The sequence below is a fragment of the Salvelinus fontinalis genome, chromosome 10 (genome assembly GCF_029448725.1).
Source record: "Salvelinus fontinalis isolate EN_2023a chromosome 10, ASM2944872v1, whole genome shotgun sequence".
NCBI lineage: Eukaryota > Metazoa > Chordata > Actinopteri > Salmoniformes > Salmonidae > Salvelinus > Salvelinus fontinalis.
This window is the reverse complement of record NC_074674.1, coordinates 17100352-17121719: the sequence shown is the minus strand read 5'-3', so window position 1 is coordinate 17121719 and position 21368 is coordinate 17100352. Positions and strand designations below refer to the sequence as shown.

General features: G+C 42.5%; 2 protein-coding genes across 3 annotated transcripts in view; one reads left to right on the top strand and one right to left on the bottom strand.

Moving 5' to 3' along the window:
* LOC129863719 (divergent protein kinase domain 1B-like) overlaps positions 1–4175 on the bottom strand; it is a 30423-nt gene extending 26248 nt beyond the window's left edge. The window contains exons 1-2 of one of the 2 annotated variants that reach the window (XM_055935914.1): positions 3488–4175; positions 1567–1701 (exon numbers count right to left, since the gene is read on the bottom strand). In XM_055935914.1, the coding sequence (XP_055791889.1) occupies positions 1567–1701; positions 3488–3556 (204 nt within the window). In that variant the 5' untranslated portion in view covers positions 3557–4175. Of the gene's footprint in view, positions 1–1414; positions 1440–1566; positions 1702–3487 lie in introns of those variants that run through there. The other variant, XM_055935915.1, reaches the window with a different exon arrangement.
* Positions 4176–9001: 4826 nt separating this feature from the next.
* LOC129863718 (1-acyl-sn-glycerol-3-phosphate acyltransferase alpha-like) overlaps positions 9002–21368 on the top strand; it is a 32429-nt gene continuing 20062 nt past the window's right edge. The window contains exons 1-2 of the mRNA XM_055935913.1: positions 9002–9469; positions 20675–20808. Of these exons, the coding sequence (XP_055791888.1) occupies positions 9294–9469; positions 20675–20808 (310 nt within the window). The 5' untranslated portion in view covers positions 9002–9293. The remainder of the gene's footprint in view (positions 9470–20674; positions 20809–21368) is intronic.

The window sequence follows — 21368 nt, the reverse complement described above, 5'->3', positions numbered from 1 at the left end:
TCTGACTTAGAATATGTGAACAACTACAAATACCTAGGTGTCTGGTTAGACTAAACTCTCCTTCCAGACTCACATTAAGCATCTCCAATCCAAAATTACATTGGCTTCCTATTTCGCAACAAAGCCTCATTCACTCATGCTGCCAAACATACCCTCGTAAAACTGACTATCCTACCGATCCTTGACTTCGGCGATGTCATTTACAAAATAGCCTCCAACACTCTCGTTGGCTGGCCCTCGCTACATATTTGTCGCCAAACCCACTGGCTCCAGGTCATCTATAAGCTGTTGCTAGGTAAAGCCCTGCATTATCTCAGCTCACTGGTCACCATAGCAACACTGACCCGTAGCACGCACTCCAGCAGGTATATTTCACTGGTCATCCCCAAAGCCAACACTTCCTTTGGCCGCCTTTCGTTCCAGTTCTTTGCTGCCAATGACTGGAACGAATTGCAAAAATCACTGAAGCTGGAGTCATATCTCCCTCTCTAACTGTAAGCATCAGCTGTCAGAGCAGCTTACTGATCACTGTACCTGTACACAGCCAATCTGTAAATAGCACACCCAACTACCTCATCCCCATATTGTTAGTTATCTTCTTGCTCTTTTGCCCCCCAGTATCTCTACTTGCACATCATCATCTGCACATCTATCACCACAGTGTTAATGCTAAATTGTAATTATTTCACCTCTATGGCCTATTTATTGCCTTACCTACCTAATCTTCTACATTTGCACACACTGTACATAGATTTTTCTATTGTGCTTTTGACTGTACATTTGTTTATGTGTAACTCTGTGTTTGTGTCGCACTGCTTTGCTTTATCTTGGCCAGGTCACAGTTGTAAATGAGAACTTGTTCTCAACTGCCCTACCTGGTTAAATAAAACATTTAAAAAATGTTTAAAAAACATACCCCAAACCGAGGCCATGGATTACAGGCAACATTTGCACTAAAGAGTAGTGCTGCCGCTTTCAAGGAGCGAAACTCTAACCCAGATGCTTATAATAAATTCCGCTATGCCCTCCGACGAACGATCAAACAGGAAAAGCGTCAATACAGGACTATGATTGAATCGTACTACACCGGCTCCGACGCTCTTCGGATGTGGCAGGGCTTGCTAACTATTACAGACTACAAAGGGAAGCATAGCCATGAGCTGCCCAGTAACACGAGCCTACCAGACAAGGCAAGCAACACTGTAGCATGCATGAGAGCATCAGCTGTTCCGGACGACTTTGTGATCACGTTCTCCGTAGCCGATGGGAGTAAGACTACTTGCATTGGCTATATTGTAAAAATGTATGAAAGCAAAATGTATTTAAGGTTATGTTAGGCATTAGAGTTTGCAGCGTGGTTAGGGTTAAGTTTAAAATCAGATTTTATAACTTTGTTGCTGTGTCAGATACTAACCTGCGCCTCTTTCGGGGAAAGTAGTCTAAAAGTAACAGAAGGTAATCCAAAAGTTACATTACTGATTCCAATTTTGGACAGGTAACTATTAACTGTTATGGATTACATTTAGAAAGTAAGCTATCCAATCTTGTGAGCACACTCATACTTACAATGACCATGTGGCAGACATGTCCTCGGCAGAGCTCGGAGTAGGAGGCATACTGCATGTAGAGGACCCAGCTGGTCACCAGGATACCCAACCAGGCCAGCAGCAGGTACTTCACCTTTAACACCGGGAGACGACTCTACATGGGAGAGAGGAAGAGACCATGGTCATTCAGTAGATGCTTTTATCCAAGGCGATTTACAGAAGTGTCAGCATTGTATGAGGCCCACGCGGGAATCAACTTCTTGCCAGCAGCATGCTCTAACTTACTGGGCCATTGGCACCTGTATTTACTGTTATGTTGTGCCGTGCCAGAGTGGGATATTAACAAAGTACACATTATTTTTAACAGATTCCCTGTTGTTGAACCTTCTCATGTGCAAAGAAATCTGCAGCCACCCAAGCCATACTGTTCTCTCTGTTTCCGCAAGGCAAGCGGTAGGGGTGTATCAAGTCTGACACCGACAGGCTCCTTAACAGCTTCTACCCCAAGCCATAAGACTGTTAAATAAGTAACAAAATGGCTACACAGACTGAGTTTAACCAATTTTTTTTGCACTGTTTTTATGCACACTGACAGGGCCCTACACACACATACATTAATAATGGCTCTACACACACGCACTAACATAGAATCATCTACGCTGCTGCTACTCTGTTTATCATATATCCTGATGGCTCATCACCTTACCCCCCCACACACACAGTAAATATGTTACTGAAACTGACTGCCCCTGTATATAGTATGCTTACTTACATTCTCATGTTCCTTATTTGGTAGAGATACTCTTAATGATCTGCTATGAAAAGCCAACTGACATTTACTCCTGAGGTGCTGACTTGTTGCACCCTGGACAACTACTGTGATTATTATTATTTGACCATGCTGGTCATTTATGAACATCTTGGCCATGTTCTGTTATAATCTCCATCCGGCACAGCCAGAAGAGGACTGGCCACCCCTCATAGCCTGGTTCCTCTCTTGGTTTTAGCCTTTCTAGGGAGTTTTTCCTAGCCACCATGCTTCTACACCTGCATTGCTTTCTGTTTGGGGTTTTAGGCTGGGTTTCTGTACAGCACTTTGAGATATCAGCTGATCTAAGGGCTATATAAATACATTTGATTTTTCTCGTGTTTTTGTTCTACCTTGTTATTTTTAGTATTACAGCGTTAAAGATCACTGCACTGTTGGGTTTAGAGCAGGGGTGTCAAACTCATTCCACGGAGGGCCTAGTGTCTGCAGGTTTTTGGTTTTTCCTTTCAATAAAGCCCTAGACAACCAGGTGTGGGGAGTTCCTAACTAATTAGTGATGTTAATTCATCAATCAAGTACAAGGGAGGAGCGAAAACCCGCAGACACTCGGCCCTCCGTGGAATGAGTTTGACACCTGTGGTTTAGAGCTTTCAAGAAAGGCATTTCACTGTACTTGTGCATGTGACATTAAAAACGTGAAACTTGAAACTAGCCTTGCCATTCCTGGCACCATTCTTTTACTTCTCAAACAGGTTGATTGTCATATGAATATGACATATGAACAATAACTTTTGATACATAAGTGAAGTAGGCCTATGTGCAGCCATATGCTCTGGGGGAAGTAACTTGTCTCGATTTTCATGCAACTTGCCAAGCCACCATTCAGTTTCTGACCCATGACCGCAGCCAAAAACGGAGGCTTGTGCATCCATCTCCAAAATGAATACCACAGATTTATATCGCTCAAATCTTTCCACGTTGATATTCAACAGCACCTCATTGTCCACAAGGCAAATAACCTGTTTTCACCTTTGTTCAGCCAAAATAAAATGCACACACTGGTTTATGGTGTTATTAGGCCTACCTAATTATACAGAGAGAGTTCTTAATGGGTAATTATCTGATGGCCTAAGGCACAAAAACGCAGGCAAATCACAGGTACTTGTCCCACCTGCAGCCCCTTCGACAGAGGGCAAAACAGCACCAGGTGCACGAGTCTCCGTAAACCTCTGTGCATCATGAGCGATTAGGACGCGCTCGGGCTGGAATGGCAAATCACTGAACCGTATTCCCGTCGAGTCACATCCTTGAGACCAGCATTTCCCGTCTGAGCACAATAAACTAACATCACTCGTTCAACCCAATAGCATTCAGTATTATTCGCATTTGTCGTGCGATATTTGCATGAGGGGCAAAGATCTTTTGTGAAAACTAAAAACAAAATCATAAACAGTCCAGAGCGACGGCGATGAGTCAGGTCAGCGAGACAGAGGACATCGTTTCATCATCCTATTTAACAAGAACGCCATTATTTTTGCAGAAAATAAAAACCGATCCAAAGCTTTCACCCATCCTTGGGGAAAAATACAAAGTGCAGCGATATTTCGTTCAGATCATGCAGAACGACATTCTGGCCACACGTTTTCAGCTGCCGAGGCGCCATGGATTAGGACAGCAGAAAAACCCTGTCCTACTCCTGTTTCAACAAATAATGTATAACGTTAGATACCCCGTTTTCCAAATATAGTAGCTTTCTTATATGCTACGCTGCTACACATTCCGACTCCATCGACCAACCCTCGTCCGTTACAGCACTGTTGTAGCGATTCATGTGAGCGCTATTTTAAAAGGGGAAGTTACAAATCTCAAATCGCAGCTTTTAGACCGCCGGTATAAATAGACACCCCCTCCTTTTTTATATGAGGAGAAGAGAAAAGGCTTTATTTAACTAGGCAAGTCAGTTAAGAACAAATTCCTATTTACAACGACGGCCTAGGAACAGTTGGTTAACTGCCTCGTTCAGGGGAAGAACGACAGATTTTTACTTTGTCAGCTCAGGGATTCGATTTGGCAACCTTTCGGTTACTGGCACAATGCTCTAACCACTAGGCTACCTCCTGCCCCACGATACAGTGGGGCGGCAGGTAGTATAGTATCCCTAAATATAAATCAGCCATTTACTTCCTGTGAGGTTTCTTCCAATCATATCACTGCAACTATTTACATCAGATTACTGCACCTACTGATTTTATAAAAACAATACAATGTTGACTGTGTAAATAATGACAGTGAAAGACAATCATAATGAATCAATGCTGTGTTTCAATGCTGTTTTGCCCTTTTTTTATTTTATTTTTCTAGTTTATTTAACTAGGCAAGTCAGTTAAGAACAAATTCTTATTTACAATGACGGCCAAACCCGGACGACGCTGGGCCAATTGTGCACCGCCCTATGGGACTCCCAATCACGGTCGGTTGTGATACAGCCTGGATTCAAACCACGGTGTCTGTAGGGACACCTCAAGCACTGAGATGCAGTGCATTAGACCGCTGCGCCACTCGATCAAAACCTTCAGTCAAAAACTACAGGTTTTGATTGAGTAGAACAGTAGTAGTGGTAGTCACTCAGGGATTAATTATCTGGCACCGGTTCAAAGCTTCTAGTTAACACACAGCAGATACACCGGTCTGAGACCTGAGGCGCCGGGCATGGCTGGATTACACTCCTAGATTATCACAACTAATCCCGTTATATATGTAGTCTAAATCTGACATATTGACTCCTGAACGACTTGATTTATAAGAGGGATAAACGTGATATGTCTCTTCACGGTCAGAAATGATGAAATCTGGTTAAGCTTAGACCACAGTTGACAAGGATTTTATTGTACAAGCGAAATAAACAATACACATTTTTTTTGCTTACCTCTTTGTACTGAAGACCTCAAACCGTCAGGTCCATCTCGCTGAATGTATTGAGTGCTGGTAGGGAGTCCACCAACATGCATTTCAGAGTGTCCTCAGCTCAGTCCTAAATGTGTGAGTCAAACATGATCGAAATCAAAGTAGATGTTTCTGTATGAGAGGAAATGCATAACATTGTATGAATGTCTAATGCATTGTTTACTTCATATATTGAATATACAGTGCATTTGGAAAGTATTCAGACCCTTTGACTCTCCACATTTTGATAAATTACAGTCTTATTCTAAAATGGATTATTAGTATTTTTTCCTTCATCAATCTACACACAATACCCCATAATGACAAAGCAAAACCAGATTTTTAGAAATGTTGGCAAATGTATAAAAAATGTAATATCACATAAGTATTCAGACCCTTTACTCAGTAGTTTGTTTTAGCACCTTTGGCAGCGATTACAGCCTTGAGTCTTCTACAAGCTTGGCACACCTGTATGTACGGAGCTTCTCCCATTCTTCTCTACAGATCCTCTCAAGCTCTGTCAGGTTGGATGGGGAGCATCGCTACACAGCGATTTTCAGGTCTCTCCAGAGATGTTCGATCGGGTTCAAGTCCGGGCTCTGGCTGTGCCAGTCAAGGACATTCAGAGACTTGTCCCAAAGCCAATCCTGAGTTGTCTTGGCTGTGTGCTTAGAGTCGTTGTCCTATTGGAAGGTGATCTTTCGCCCTAGTCAGAGTTCCTGGGCGCTCTGGAGCAGGTTTTCATCAAGGAACTCTGTACTTTGCTCAGTTCATCTTTCCCTCGATCCTGACTAGTCTCCCAGTCCCTGCTGCTGAAAGAAACTCTCCACAGCATGATGCTGCCACCACTATGCGTCACCGTAGGGATGGTGCCAGGTTTCCTCCAGACGTGATTCTTGGCATTCAGGCCAAAGAGTTCAATCTTGGTTTCATCAGACCAGAGAATCTAGTTTCTCATGGTCTGAGAGTCCTTTAGGTGCCTTTTTGCAAACTCCAAGTGGGCTGTAATGTGCCTTTTACTGAGGAGTGGCTTCCGTCTGGCCACTTTACCATAAAGGCCTGATTGGTGGAGTGCTGCAGAGATAGTTGTCCTTCTGGAAGGTTCTCCCATCTCCACAGAGGAACTCTGGAGCTCTGTCAGAGTGACCATTGGGTTCTTGGTCACCTCCCTGGTCAAGGCCCTTTCCCCCCGATTGCTCAGTTTGGCGAGGCGGCCAGCTCTAGGAAGAGTCTTGGTGGTTCCAAACTTCTTCCATTTATGAATGATGGAGGCCACGGTGTTCCTGGGGACCTTCAATGCTGCATAAATGTTTTGGTATCCTGTCTTGGAGCTCTACGGACTATACCTCATAGCTTGGTTTTAGCTCTGACATGCACTGTCAACTGTGGGACCTTATATAGACAGGTGTGCCTTTCCAAATCATGTCCAATCAATTGAATTTACCACAGATGGACTCCAAATCAAGCTGTAGAAACATCTCAAGGATGATCAATGGAAACAGGATGCACCTGAGCTCAATTTCGAGTCTCATAGCAAAGGGTCTGAAAACTTATGTAAATCATTTTTTTCTGTTTTTACTTGTAATAAATTAGCAAAAATGTATAAAAACCTGTTTTCGCTTTGTCATTATGGGGTATTGTGTTTAGATTTATGAGAGGGAAAATAATTTAATCCATTTTAGAGTAAGGCTGTAATGTAATAACATGTGGAAAAAATCAAGGGGTCTGAAAACTTTCCAAATGCACTGTATATATCTCCTGGACTACAGAAGACAGCAGAGAGAGCACGCTCCCATCCATATCGACAGGGCCCCGGTGGAGAGAGTCAAAAGCTTCACGTTCCTCTGCTTGCACATCACCAACAACCTGAAATGGTCCCTTCACACAGACAGCGTGGTGAAGAAGGCGCAATAGTGCCTCTTCAACCTCAGGAGGCTGAAGAAATTCGGCTTTAGGCTGTATCACCGCCTGGTATGTAAATTGCACCGTCCGCAACCGCAGGGCTCTTCAGGGAGTGGTGCAGTCAGCCCAACGCATCACCAGGGGCACACTGCCTGCCCTCCAGGACATCTACAGCACTGGTGTCACAGGAAGGCCAAGAAGATCATCAAGGACCTCAGCCACCCGAGCCACAGCCTGTTCACCCCGCTACCATCTAGGTGCATCAAAGCAGGGACCGAGAGACTGAGAAACAGCTTCTATCTCCAGGCCATCAGACTGTTAAACAGTCACCACTAGCCACGAGAGAGAGAACAGGAAAGGGAGAGAGAATAAGATGCTGCACAGCCCAACAAATATCTTATGAAGATGTTAAGATGATCACAAATAACTTGAGTTTGAACCTGAGTTGGGCCCCAGGCATCAACAGCAATAATGCATTTTTCAATGTGCCGCTATGTTTTGCTTTGGAAATATATTTGTAATCAAATCAGAAATTGTTGGTAGCTGCTTTGTTTTGGAAACACATGCCTAATAAACACAGAATTAACCAAATCTTTATTTACCAAATCTTTAGAGAGTGAGATCAGCAGCCTAAGTCATTAGCTGAATGCAATGACTGCAGGCTACCTCGAACCTGTAATGTTATTTTAAATTTAATGACATTACATAATAAAAAAATGTTTTAACAGAAAAGATTAGTCACAGTACAAATCTTCCTCTTCTATCTCCCCTTACCTCAGGGAACCATTATTACAGTATTTGAGTACTTGAGTAAAAGTCTAAAAGTATTTGGTATTAAATATACTTAAGTATCAAAAGTAAATGGAATTGCTAAAATATACTTAAGAATCAATGGTCACTGGCCTCCCAAGTGACCCAGTGCTAGCTGTGCCACTAGAGATCCTGGTCCGAGTCCAGGCTCTGTCGCAGCCATCCGCGACTGGGAGACCCATGGAGTGCCACACAATTGACCCAGCGTCGTCCGGGTTTAGGGGAGCAATGTTTGGCTGGCAGCAATGATCTTGTCCCATTGCACTCGTGACTCCTGTGGCGGGCCGGGCGCAATGTACGCTGACACGGTTGCCAGGTGTACGGTGTTTTTCCACCATTCATTTTTTCCCATATGGGATATTAGAAAGACTTCAAATAAGGCTGTGTTTCGTGTTGGCTATCCCTGGCATGACGTTTTGATAAGCGTGTAAATCTCTCTAGGACAAGGTAAGTTTTATCAATATATTCACCTGTATTTACCACCCTCCCCAAATGAAATGCAAATTAGCTGCTAATGTGGCTGCTAATCATTAGCTGCTAATCGTAAAGAACTACTAATACCATTATATCTGGACGAGACTGCCGAATCAAGGTAAAGGTAAGAATCTCTGCATTAACTATCTAACATTAACTAAATTTAGTAATGAATAAATTGTTTAAAACATTTATTGACAATTCTGTGAACTGTCTTGTGCAAGTTTTAAATTGACACAATACATGTTATCAAAAGCGTCAGATAGAGATGATGTGCTGGAGCTTGCAGGGATTTGTAGTCTTGCATGATGTCTACTTTGATGCTAATTAGCATTTTTGAATCTGAGAGTAAATAGAGCTGAATAGATTGATAAAAGTCACATTGTCTGAGAGAGACTTACATGGTTATCAAAATGCCTCGGGAAGTTTACACGAAACACAGCCCTTATTTTAAGTGTTTCTAAAATTCCCTATGTGAAAAATTAATGGAAGAAAAACGATTGGAACCATTTCCCTAATTGCCCGCTAGGTTTTATGGGTATTATTACAACTCCACTGTGGGGCTTTATACTGCCCATCTCTGCAGAGGAACTTAAATGCTTGTGCCACCGGAAACCATTGAATTTCATATCGGAACCACTATATGAGGCTGCCTGCACCATCGTCGACTGAAAAGTGTTGTCATATGTCGTTCACGGTCGCGTTATTTTAACCCAGAGAACGAGTTGTGCACCACCGGTGTTGGCCTTGGAAGTTCAAATGTCAGCCGGTGCCACAGTGCCGCTTACGCTTGCTCACTAGCTACAGTAACGTCAGCTTTTGCTGCCAATATCCTCGCAGGAATCAGTATGGATGCGCTCTGGGTATTCCTAATGCTGCTGGTCCCACTTCTGCTATGGACTAGCAGCACCTTTGTTTTTTATTTCAAAAAGTGTTTCTACGTGGCTTATATGATGGTTTTGGGTGCGATTGCGATTCCGCTTAGTATTCTGAAAAGCGGAGGCAGGGACGTTGAAAACATGAGGTAAGTTCCCGGTTGCACAACAGTGCGAGCGATGCTTTGCTAGCGAACGTTTCGTTTGTTCATTTGAATGGAAGATGGCTAGCTTGCCAAATCTTGAAATGTTACAAACATAACATCAATCTGTGGCTTTACCCTAATTTATCATAAGCCATTTTGCTGATGTTTTTCACCGGTTGGTTGTAACATTTTTATAACGAAATGTGAGGTAGTTATCCAGCGGTTGGAAAGAAAGCACATTTAGCTAGCTAGCTTCAAAAGCATTGCCAGATGTTTGGGACTTTCTGAACCAGGCGGCTAATACTAGTTAGCTTGCTAACGTTAGCTTCACCTCGCATCCGGACATGCCCTCTGGGCCCGACATTTGTCACTGTCAACCGGTTTGGAACAACATATCCAACAGGCGTGTTTTTCTTTTTTTGCATAGATGTAAACCAACAATAGATTGCAGAAAATGCCACTTTAATCTATGCATTTTTATTGTTGCATAGATTGTGTCAATGTTTCAAGTCTAAACAGGACCAAGAAAAGAGGATGTTTGGTTTCATCAGTTGGTTTAATGTCAACTGAATAACTTTCAGTTTAGTCATGACCCATACTAGCCATAATAATCCGACTTTCGTTAGTTTCTTCTCGCTATTCGGAACATTGCCTAGTCTAATAAGAATTTTGTGTTTGATACCAATTATTGGTATACAATCAAAGAAACCACTGCACTTTTGTGGACATTTTCCCGACAAGCCAGTATGTTTGAATATAATTTTATTAAATTTACTCTACCAGTTGTCATTCAGCTGCTCGAAATTTGAGACCAAATGTTTACCAAACTTTTTTTTTTTTTATCACCTGGCACATGCATAAAACCATGTAAACTCCTTTTTAGTGTTTATGTACTTCAGTCTTGTGAACAAACACTTATTGATTGCCACTCACACAGACCCATGTCAGTTTAATACTTTTTTCCAGTGGATATTTTGTCTCAAAAGCTGACATTTGGCAGAGCAAGTCAAAATATAATTTTATTCAACATTCATGACAGACAAGGGACGTTTAGGGTTTTCCAATGTAAATGTACATGGTGTTGCCTACACAATTGAAGACATCGACATGTTTCGGTATTTGTAGGAATGTTTCTATGCCAGAATGTGTACAGCGGGGCGCGATATATGGCTTGGAAAATGTACCTCAAACCAGGAATGGAATATGTCGCTGTATTCATTATTCCTGAGCGATGAATCGAGAAGATTGGAATACTACAAAATTGTATTAAACTGCTGTGTTTGTCAGCATGCTAGGCTAGCTGATGCTATAGCATCCCATTGGATTCCATGAGAATGTGATACCTAGCGTTTGGGTGGTTAACTACTGGAACTCTAGTCGATTCCAAGGGGTTTCTTTAGCTAGTCTAGTAGTATACTGTTAAAACGGCAGTTTTGAATAAAAAAAATGAAATCTTCGATGTATCATATGGGATAAGTAAGAGTAAAGCGTTATTTCCCATCCCTGGCTTGAGGTACGTTTTCTGACCCATATCTCACACTGGCTCCGCGGTGTCCTGATCATTGCAGCCTGTCATTCTGACCTTACAGGGAAGATGTACTTCCAGTGACCGTAAGGTTGGATTCTTTAGGATAGCCCCACATATTAGACATATCTATGAAATTGCCATTCAGGCAATTTATGTGGAAGGCTAATGTCATTTATGTGGAAGGCTAATGTCATTTATGTGGAAGGCTAATGATTTTAGTCTAAATTAAACCAATACCACTTCCATGTTGGAATCGATAATTAAATCACTTTACAGTGTTTAGGATGGTTGCCAAGTTCCAACTGGCTATTTAATTGAGGAAAATCCCACCTGGCATTCACTACACAAGAAATGTACATTGTACACCTCTCTTCTTACCGGGTCAACTTCTGCCTAATACTCATTTTGGTGGAGTTAAACTACACCTGTATCAATGTGTAACTCAGTCCACTCATCAGCGGGCCAGAGGGATTGGGTATTGTACTGTGGACAGAGACACGGCCTATTGGACACAAGTGACTATATTATCGGATAATTACACAGAGAGGAGTGGGGGTCAGATAGAACTGAATATCCCTCCTGGTTGGGGTCATGTTACCGACTGGTTATGTCTTCAGAAAGGTCCCCTAGAAATCAATGGATGGTCTCCCCCAGCCTGCGCTGCCTGTTGTCCTTGTTCGTTTAGTGCCTTGCCCTGTGTTATCAGACTGACCTGGCTCCGACTCGGTGCTCTTGGAATAACTGCACTGTTTCACAGTCAGGCATGCAGATCAGTGGTGTCATGTTGCGCCAGGCAGCGTTCTCTCTCTTACCCGAAAGGGTGTCCGGCGCGGGACCCTATTCACTGTCGTTAACGTGTGTGTTGTGTGAGAGACAGACAGACGGAGAGTGAGTGTGCAAGATGAAGAGAAAGCGATAGGGACACAGTGACACAGAGGGGAGAAGGCCATATTAGAAAGAGTTCATCGATGTAACTTTTTTTTTGACACCAGGAAATCCTCTCCGGGATTTTAGTTTGGGTAATCTGTATGGGGTCCATTTTACGCCATATGTATTGAATTCAAAATAAAGTCAATTGTGAATATGAAAATTAAAGTTGAGAATGTAAACATTCTTGAGGTCAGGTGAAATAGATGTTGAAATCAAAAAAAACAATTGAAAGCAAAATGTATAAAGTTGTAAACAAAAATAAGACATCAAAAGCAAAACCCCGAAATCATTTTAAAGTGAGAGCGAAACTCTATGACAAATTATTAAAATATATATATATATATATATACACACTGCTCAAAAAAATAAAGGGAACACTTAAACAACACAATGTAACTCCAAGTCAATCACACTTCTGTGAAATCAAACTGTCCACTTAGGAAGCAACACTGATTGACAATACATTTCACATGCTGTTGTGCAAATGGAATAGACAAAAGGTGGAAATTATAGGCAATTAGCAAGACACCCCCAATAAAGGAGTGATTCTGCAGGTGGTGACCACAGACCACTTCTCAGTTCCTATGCTTCCTGGCTGATGTTTTGGTCACTTTTGAATGCTGGCGGTGCTCTCACTCTAGTGGTAGCATGAGACGGAGTCTACAACCCACACAAGTGGCTCAGGTAGTGCAGTTCATCCAGGATGGCACATCAATGCGAGCTGTGGCAAAAAGGTTTGCTGTGTCTGTCAGCGTAGTGTCCAGAGCATGGAGGCGCTACCAGGAGACAGGCCAGTACATCAGGAGATGTGGAGGAGGCCGTAGGAGGGCAACAACCCAGCAGCAGGACTGCTGCCTGCGCCTTTGTGCAAGAAGGAGCAGGAGGAGCACTGCCAGAGCCCCAGGTTCACACTGAGCACATGTGACAGTCTGGAGACGCCGTGGAGAACGTTCTGCTGCCTGCAACATCCTCCAGCATGACCGGTTTGGCGGTGGGTCAGTCATGGTGTGGGGTGGCATTTCTTTGGGGGGCCGCACAGAGGTAGCCTGACTGCCATTAGGTACCGAGATGAGATCCTCAGACCCCTTGTGAGATCATATGCTGGTGCGGTTGGCCCTGGGTTCCTCCTAATGCAAGACAATGCTAGACCTAATGTGGCTGGAGTGTGTCAGCAGTTCCTGCAAGAGGAAGGCATTGATGCTATGGACTGGCCCGCCCGTTCCCCAGACCTGAATCCAATTGAGTACATCTGGGACATCATGTCTCGCTCCATCCACCAACGCCACGTTGCACCACAGACTGTCCAGGAGTTGGCGGATGCTTTAGTCCAGGTCTGGGAGGAGATCCTTCAGGAGACCATCCGCCACCTCATCAGGAGCATGCCCAGGCGTTGTAGGGAGGTCATACAGGCACGTGGAGGCCACACACACTACTGAGCCTCATTTTGACTTAAAGCAAGGACATTACATCAAAGTTGGATCAGCCTGTAGTGTGGTTTTCCACTTTAATTTTGAGTGACTCCAAATCCAGACCTCCATGTGTTGATAAATTTGATTTCCATTGATAATTTGTGTGATTTGTTGTCAGCACATTCAACTATGTAAAGAAAAAAGTATTTAATAAGAATAATTCATTCAGATCTAGCATGTGTTATTTTAGTGTTCCCTTTATTTTTTTGAGCAGTGTATTTGAAAACGAATGCAAAAATGTTTTTCAGTTCAACTTTCTCAGCAACCAATCCTATTGATTACATTTTGCCTACGATCTTTCTTGCATCTACTACCTTTTGGTTACGCTACTCGTATCTTTGCTTTCGATGTCTGTTTCTTTGCTTTCACTGCCAGTCTTTTTGAGGGCGAGTTTTGGCATTATTTGTTTGAAGGGCGGGGTTTAGAGGGAGACGTAGACAATGAGTATTGGTTTGCTAGTTTTGGATTGACGTCCTCAAATGTTTACATTCTCAACTTATTCATGATTCTATTTTGAATTCAATACATATGGTGTGAAATAGACCCCATAAATCTGATTTCAAGTATTCCCACGCATAATTAGAGAGACGTGATATATAAATGTCAGCAAGGTTTGAAATAGTTTAAGTCAAATATTATATCTGTTTGGATATCTTGCAGTCAATTTGCAGTCTACCAATTATTTGTAATTATGTTCCGGCCCCCCACCACCCACGCAAGAAAACAAAATCGACCCACGGCTGAATCTAGTTGATAATCCCTGCCATATGGTGTGCTGTGGAGTGTTGCGATTTCAGATGGTCACCCATCTTGATCAGGATTTACCCTGCCACACCCACCAAACAGGTTTAAACGTAACTCAAAGGCTGTTGAAGAACATTGTGCACCGTTTTGTGGAAAACTGTCATTCAGTACGAACCGTCACGCAACGTAGCAAACATTGAAGCGAACTAAAGTGTCACTTCAGCCTCAGCCGGAACAGGGATGGAATTGTCTGATTTTTTTCCCCGTCTGACGTTCCAAACAAATGGAATCGTAATGCTGCTGTCAACAGTCGCCAAGATTCCATCATGAATTTTTCACACGAAAACAAACAGGAGATTTAAACTAACTAACCGGTCTCCTAGCCTCTAACTAACCGGTCTCCTAGCCTCTAACTAACCGGTCTCCTAGCCTCTAACTAACCGGTCTCCTAGCCTCTAACTAACCGGTCTCCTAGCCTCTAACTAACCGGTCTCCTAGCCTCTAACTAACCGGTCTCCTAGCCTCTAACTAACCGGTCTCCTAGCCTCTAACTAACCGGTCTCCTAGCCTCTAACTAACCGGTCTCCTAGCCTCTAACTAACCGGTCTCCTAGCCTCTAACTAACCGGTCTCCTAGCCTCTAACTAACCGGTCTCCTAGCCTCTAACTAACCGGTCTCCTAGCCTCTAACTAACCGGTCTCCTAGCCTCTAACTAACCGGTCTCCTAGCCTCTAACTAACCGGTCTCCTAGCCTCTAACTAACCGGTCTCCTAGCTGCTCAAGGGGAGTGGCTTATGATGCGAAGTGCCAACAGATTTACAGACTTGTCGGTGTGTTAGTGAACCATGACGTGCTGCTGTGTAGTGTGTTCTTGTCAACCCTTCTCACTGGGTTATGTTAACTCTCTCTCTCTCCTCCTGAGTAGACTCAAATCCCCCTCCCCTGTCAGCCTGCTCCTGTTTCCATGCCTGCTACAGCCTTGTCCAAACAAACCCCTGATTGTTCAGTTAGATTGGAACTTTTACACCTTTGTTGTAACTCAAACAATGCTAAAAGACAACCGGTTCGATCCGAGTGAGGGAAGTGGCAGAAAAGACCGCAACCACTGTTACTTCTTGCTAGACTTACTTCTTGATAGGTACTATGTAACCGGATGGGATGATAAATACGGTAACTATCTTGACTGCAGCAAACTGAGAGAAGCTAGCTAATTGAGGCTAGCAATAACGTTACTGCGCTTCTCACCGTCCTACAGTTGGTCTACACAACTCCATTCAGGTTATAATGTAAATAGCAGCCTACCTTCTGGCTCTTCATTTCATTTTTAATTCCACCTTCCATTGACAAGCAGAGCAGCAGTGCAATTGTCTTTTTCTCTCCGTGGCAAGCACAAGGATCAGAGCGCATGCCTTTTTTAAAAACTTTTTCCAAATCCTCAGTATAGTCGCACCATACAGCCCTTACGTTTTGATTTCTACGAAGTTTATAGGCCTATCACAACTAAATATATAATGGATTTTATTGTGACGTGTAGGAAATATGAAATGGATTTATTATACTTTTTGAAATGTAGATGTTCCGAAGGCGCATGGAAGCCCAGAGATGCTAAACATGTTTGTTAATTAACGGTCAATTACCATGAGACTGGCAGTGATTTGGATTAGAATTACTGGCAGACAAAATTTCATGACACCACGGCCCTATAAACGCCCGCACCATTCCAACAGAAAGCTCAACTCCTAGGTATAACATTGGCTGGTCCAGTCATATTGACAAGAGTTGTTGTGAGGATGGGGAAGGGTATATCTGTTATAAAAACTGTTGTAGTTCATGCTCTGGTCTTGTTTCATCTTGATTTACTGTCTGGTAATATGGTAAGCTGCAGCAAAGAAAGAGCTCAAAGCACCATGACTTGCCCTTAACTGCACATACAGAACTAACATCAACACGCATGCCAGGCTTGAAGAGAGATTGACTGCTTCTCTTGTATTTTTATTTTTAAATATTACTGTGATAAATTCAATTGCGTGATCAAATAACATTTAGCTCAGACACCCATACAGTGGGGCAAAAAAAGTATTTAGTCAGCCACCAATTGTGCAAGTTCTCCCACTTAAGTAGATGAGGCCTGTAATTTTCATCATAGGTACTGAAAGATTAGTGGAATCTATGTGGGTAGCTGGACAGGTAAGATGACTGACAGTGAAGGTGAACAGGTGGTCACGTGTCAGGTGACAGAAGAATGGATGAGACTGAGGCAGGAATTCCTTTAACCATAAAGTGGTATATTTACTGAGTAGTCTGTGCTGCATAACAAAGGAAACAAAATAACACGTATCCAATCAAATTCACAATCACAAAGATCAAATCATAACAATCATTCATTATTAACATAATTAGGGAATTCATGAATCCAGTTAATTAAGAAGTCAATAGTAATCACCTGTGAGTCATTTAGGCTCTTAACTATTTCACATAAATCATGAAATAAATACAAACAGTGAATGGTCATTCAATCTATAATCTCCTTTAGTTTGATATCAGTCGATCAGTTAGCAAACAATGACATTTCTCATTTCATCCTTTCAATTGGTCTTCATGTGTACATGGAATTAATTTAATTACATATTAAACATATCGATTGCATAATTGGCCTATGAGGATCCATATGATCATTTACAATTCACATTACACAATATGTTTGAAGCGTGCGCTCCAAGCCACGCTCCGCGATAACAACTATAAACAATAACTGATAGCCCACTCTCCCGCTCGCAACAGATAGTTCAGATGAAAGGTAACAGAGTCGGTGGACTTACGTGGATTCATGGACGCACAGAACTTCTGGAGCAGACGGAGTTAAGGAAGAGAAAGCAGCGAGATCAGGCGATGCCGTTTTCCTCCTTTTATGTGGATGAGATCTGTCGGTCATTGCCACCTGACCTAATTAAAGCGCTCTGGCCCAGCTGAGTAAGTGGCCATGAATTAAAGGATTATTCCACCAACTCCATGGGCCTTTTCTACAGGTACACTTCAACTATGACAGACAAAATAAGAGAAAAAATCCAGAAAATCACATTGTAGGATTTTTAATGAATTTATTTGCAAATTATGTTGGAAAATAAGTATTTTTAATATTTTTTTCACGATTTTAAACAACTCATGGAACACTGGGACTGAGGGGACACGTGCACACACTAACACAATTTTTTGAGTTGTATTGTTTGTATAATTTTCGTTGTTGCATTTTAATTTGACTGTCCTTGTTTACCAGTGTTTTGTGACTTGTCTTGTTTTGTGGACCCCATGAAGAGCTGCTGCTTCTGTAAAAGCTAATGGAATATAAATAAATAAACACAGAAAAGCTGCATTTTGATACTTCATTACCTTTTTTTAACATTAATTATAGGTCCTATTTAATAAGAATCTGAAAACACTGGACACTTTTTACAGCTATTTTCCTGCAATTCTACACGTTTTGCCATGGCGTATGCCATGTTCTTATTCTATCAGAATGACTCTACCGTTAAAACAAAATCAATGAGGGCCCCATGTCATGACGTTTTTGGAAATGTCGATTCTGTCTAGTTTTTATTCGGGTGGTTCTCCAAAGATGAGCTTATTTAAACATGTAAATGGCTCCAGTATATTTTCTACATACTTTGTCTGGTTTTAGTCATTTAAGTTTACACCTGTTTTATCTTCCATAAATAAATAAAAATGAAATTTTTGGGATTGGCGGCCACGATTTTATTGCTTTCCTGACAGGGCACAGAGAGAGCCTAACCCAAAGAGAGCCATTTCCTTCCCCTTATTGTGGTTGGGTAAGAACAGCAGACAATGTTTGACATCTTGCCTAAACATTTTTTGAATGTCATGCCAACAGCAGACAACATTCTAGTCATCTTATTGAATGTAATGGTACATGTGATGCCCGCAGCAGACAATGTTCTAGCTACGCTATTGTAGGGATAAGCATGAGTAATAGCTTTGTAACCCGTTTTGAATCAGATTTTTTTTTTTTTTTTTAAATCAAAAATAATTCTGTACAGCTATTTTGGTGGAATGCGCTTTGTGGCTTGTTCTGGGAAGAAGATAAATTGCCTTGAAGATATTAATTTGCTTTGACTCTAGTGTTCCATTTGTACATGTGCATTTGCGGGCCACAAAAAAAAGAAGCCAAGGCAAGCATCACACAGTTCTTCTCCCTAAATTCCATTTCCTCTGTCTCACTCACTCGCATTGTGACTGCTCCCTCTACACACACACACACACAGAGTTTGCACGCAAGCTCCCATTAGGCCTACAGAAATGCATGCCTAAAAACCTTTAGAAGAAAAAAAAGAGTAAGATAAGTGTTTCCAATGACATGATCACTTATCTGAGAAGGTAACAAAAAAAATCTGGAACATTTTGCTTATCTGATGGTCGCCTCAACACAAGTTACTTATAAATAACTGTCAACTTAATAAATAAAACATCTGACTGGTTTAGTATAAAAATGGGTATAAATATAACCAGATAAATTGGTTGAAACATTAAACAGCAAAGCTTTTTTTATTTTTTTTATCCAAAGATGGAAGTGGGCTTAATGAGTACATGCGACTGTGTTCCAACAACTAGCTGTAACTTTTTGAATAATTGCATCCGGTCTATTTTCCACTAGGCTACTTTGCGAACTGCTTGTTCCATTTAGAATTGGTTAGCCTAGGCTATAACTCCCCCTAAACATTGACAGGTTCCACGCTGAAAATATGCAAAAACAGTAGTTTGATAAAGACGGAGCGTTTTTTAATCAGAATCATTCTGTTATCCAACAGATGCTGTGGCTGTAAATAATCACCATGCAGTGTTCAATGTGGAATTGTTTAAACCACTTAGAAAATTCCACAGAACAGACAGAATAAACTACATCTGTTGGCCTATATCGAAAATAAGATATTTTTGTTTTGTAGCCCTGAAAAAAATTGTATTTCAAAGCGTCAAATTAAGCCCTGTTTCAAAAACTGTTCCAGACACGCATCACTTCGCACCGGCAATTTTTTTTCATTTGGAAAATATTTTGTTCGATTTTATTCTGTTCTACAACATAGAAAATAACTATAAAATGGGTGTCTTGACTGTGAAAAGGGCTCAGGAAATAAGAGCGGTATGTCTGTGTAACAGATGTAACTTTACGTCGTCCCCTCGCCCCGACACGGGCGCGAACCAGGGAACCTCTGCACACATCAACAACAGTCACCCACGAAGCAGCGTTACCCATCGCTCCACAAAGGCCACGGCCCTTGCAGAGCAAGGGGCAACACTACTTAAGTCTCAGAGTAAGTGACGTAACTGATTGAAATGCTACTAGCGCGTACCCGCTAACTAGCTAGCCATTTCACATCCGTTACACTCACCCCCCTTTCAACCTCCTCCTTTTTCCGCAGCAACCAGTGATCCGGGTCAACAGCATCAATGTAACAGTATAACTTTAAACCGTCCCCTCGCCCCGACACGGGCGTGAACCAGGGACTCTCTGCACACATCAACGACGGTCGCCCACGAAGCATCGTTACCCATCGCTCCACAAAGGCCACGGCCCTTGCAGAGCAAGGGGCAACACTACTTAAGTCTCTGAGCAAGTGACGTAACTGATTGAAATGCTACTAGCGCGTACCCGCTAACTAGCTAGCCATTTCACATTCGTTACATCTGCTAAATTAACAATACAAGGCTATGCCGTTGCACGTTCACAGGCTTCTACAAGCAGGCGCCACTGCTGCGATAACTGCCTTTTTGAAGATGGTTACACAATATAATTGTTACGTTTCAATAAATGAATCTTAAATGGAAATTGTTTTTTTTGTTGACTGAATAGTTTTATTAGGCCAGTTTATTAGGTACACCACCGTGTTCACAAATGGTGTTGGCGCCTACAGACAGTGAGTCAGTGTGGCTGTGGCTTCAAATATAAAGCAGGTAGACGGGCATTCAGTTACTGTTCATTGAACATTAGAATGGGCAAGATGATCGACTTATACAACTTTGAGCGTGATATGATCGCCAGTGCCTGAAAAACATTCCCCACACCATTACACAACCAGCTTGTACTGTTGACACCAGGCAGATGTGTGCACCCCCCCCCCCCCCCCCCCCCAAGTATGCAAGTACTTGAACAGTCAAAACATTTCAAATGTATGTTAGGTTACTTATTGAGTTCAAAGAAGTGCCCGTGTCACTTGTTTTATTAAAGCTAACGTGTCGGCCTCTTTAACCTTAGATGAAGGTTTCTTATTGAGCACATTTTGTTGAGTCCAACATACAAGATTTGTCTGTATGTAGCAGTATTTTCTCACCGCCTTAGTTATGAGACCGTAGCAGTGTTTGAGAGCATTCATTCTGCTCTGTTGCTGATTGCCGACAGTGCAGATTTGATGCTCTGAAACACTGTCATGGATGCATTGGCGTTTTTGTTTATAGTCAGATCGCTTTAACACGCATGGTTTTTCAGCTCAAGATTGAATTGAGCATTGCTGTGTTCTTTCCTGTCTCCAGGGTGGTCCGTGCTCTGGTTCGTCATGTTAAGTACTTCCTGGGTCTGAGGTTCGACGTGAGCGGCTTGGAACACCTGCAGACAGAGGGACCCTACGTCATCATCTCCAACCACCAGAGCTCCCTGGACGTTCTGGGTATGGGACACACACACACACACACACACACACACACACACACACACACACACACACACACACACACACACGCGGTCGGTTGGACACAGACAGCAAGGGCGGACACGCGCGCAGACACACACCACATACATACGCACACGGGCGGACCTGCCGACAGACACACAGAGATGGATGTGCCTGCACACACAGATGCACTGATACGCCGATACACACGTTTACATTTCACTTTTTAGTCATTTAGCAGATGCTCTTATCAAGAGCGACTTACAGTTAGTGCATTCATCTTAAGATGGCTAGGTGGGACAACCACATTTCACAGGCATAGAAGTGCAAGTGCTGGTTGTCTCCCTTCTCACTAACTTCACTTTACCCTCCGTAGCTCACGTCCTCAGGGAATCCTCTAGTAATGGTTTGAGTGCAGTCACAGGGCACTCTATTCTGAGAGAACAGTATAATGGGGCTACACTCATGGTTTCAGTGGGTACAGACTGACAACTGTCAGTTGGTATAGCATCACACAAGATGTCATCGCTGACATGGCTGTCTAAGGAAGTTAGTTC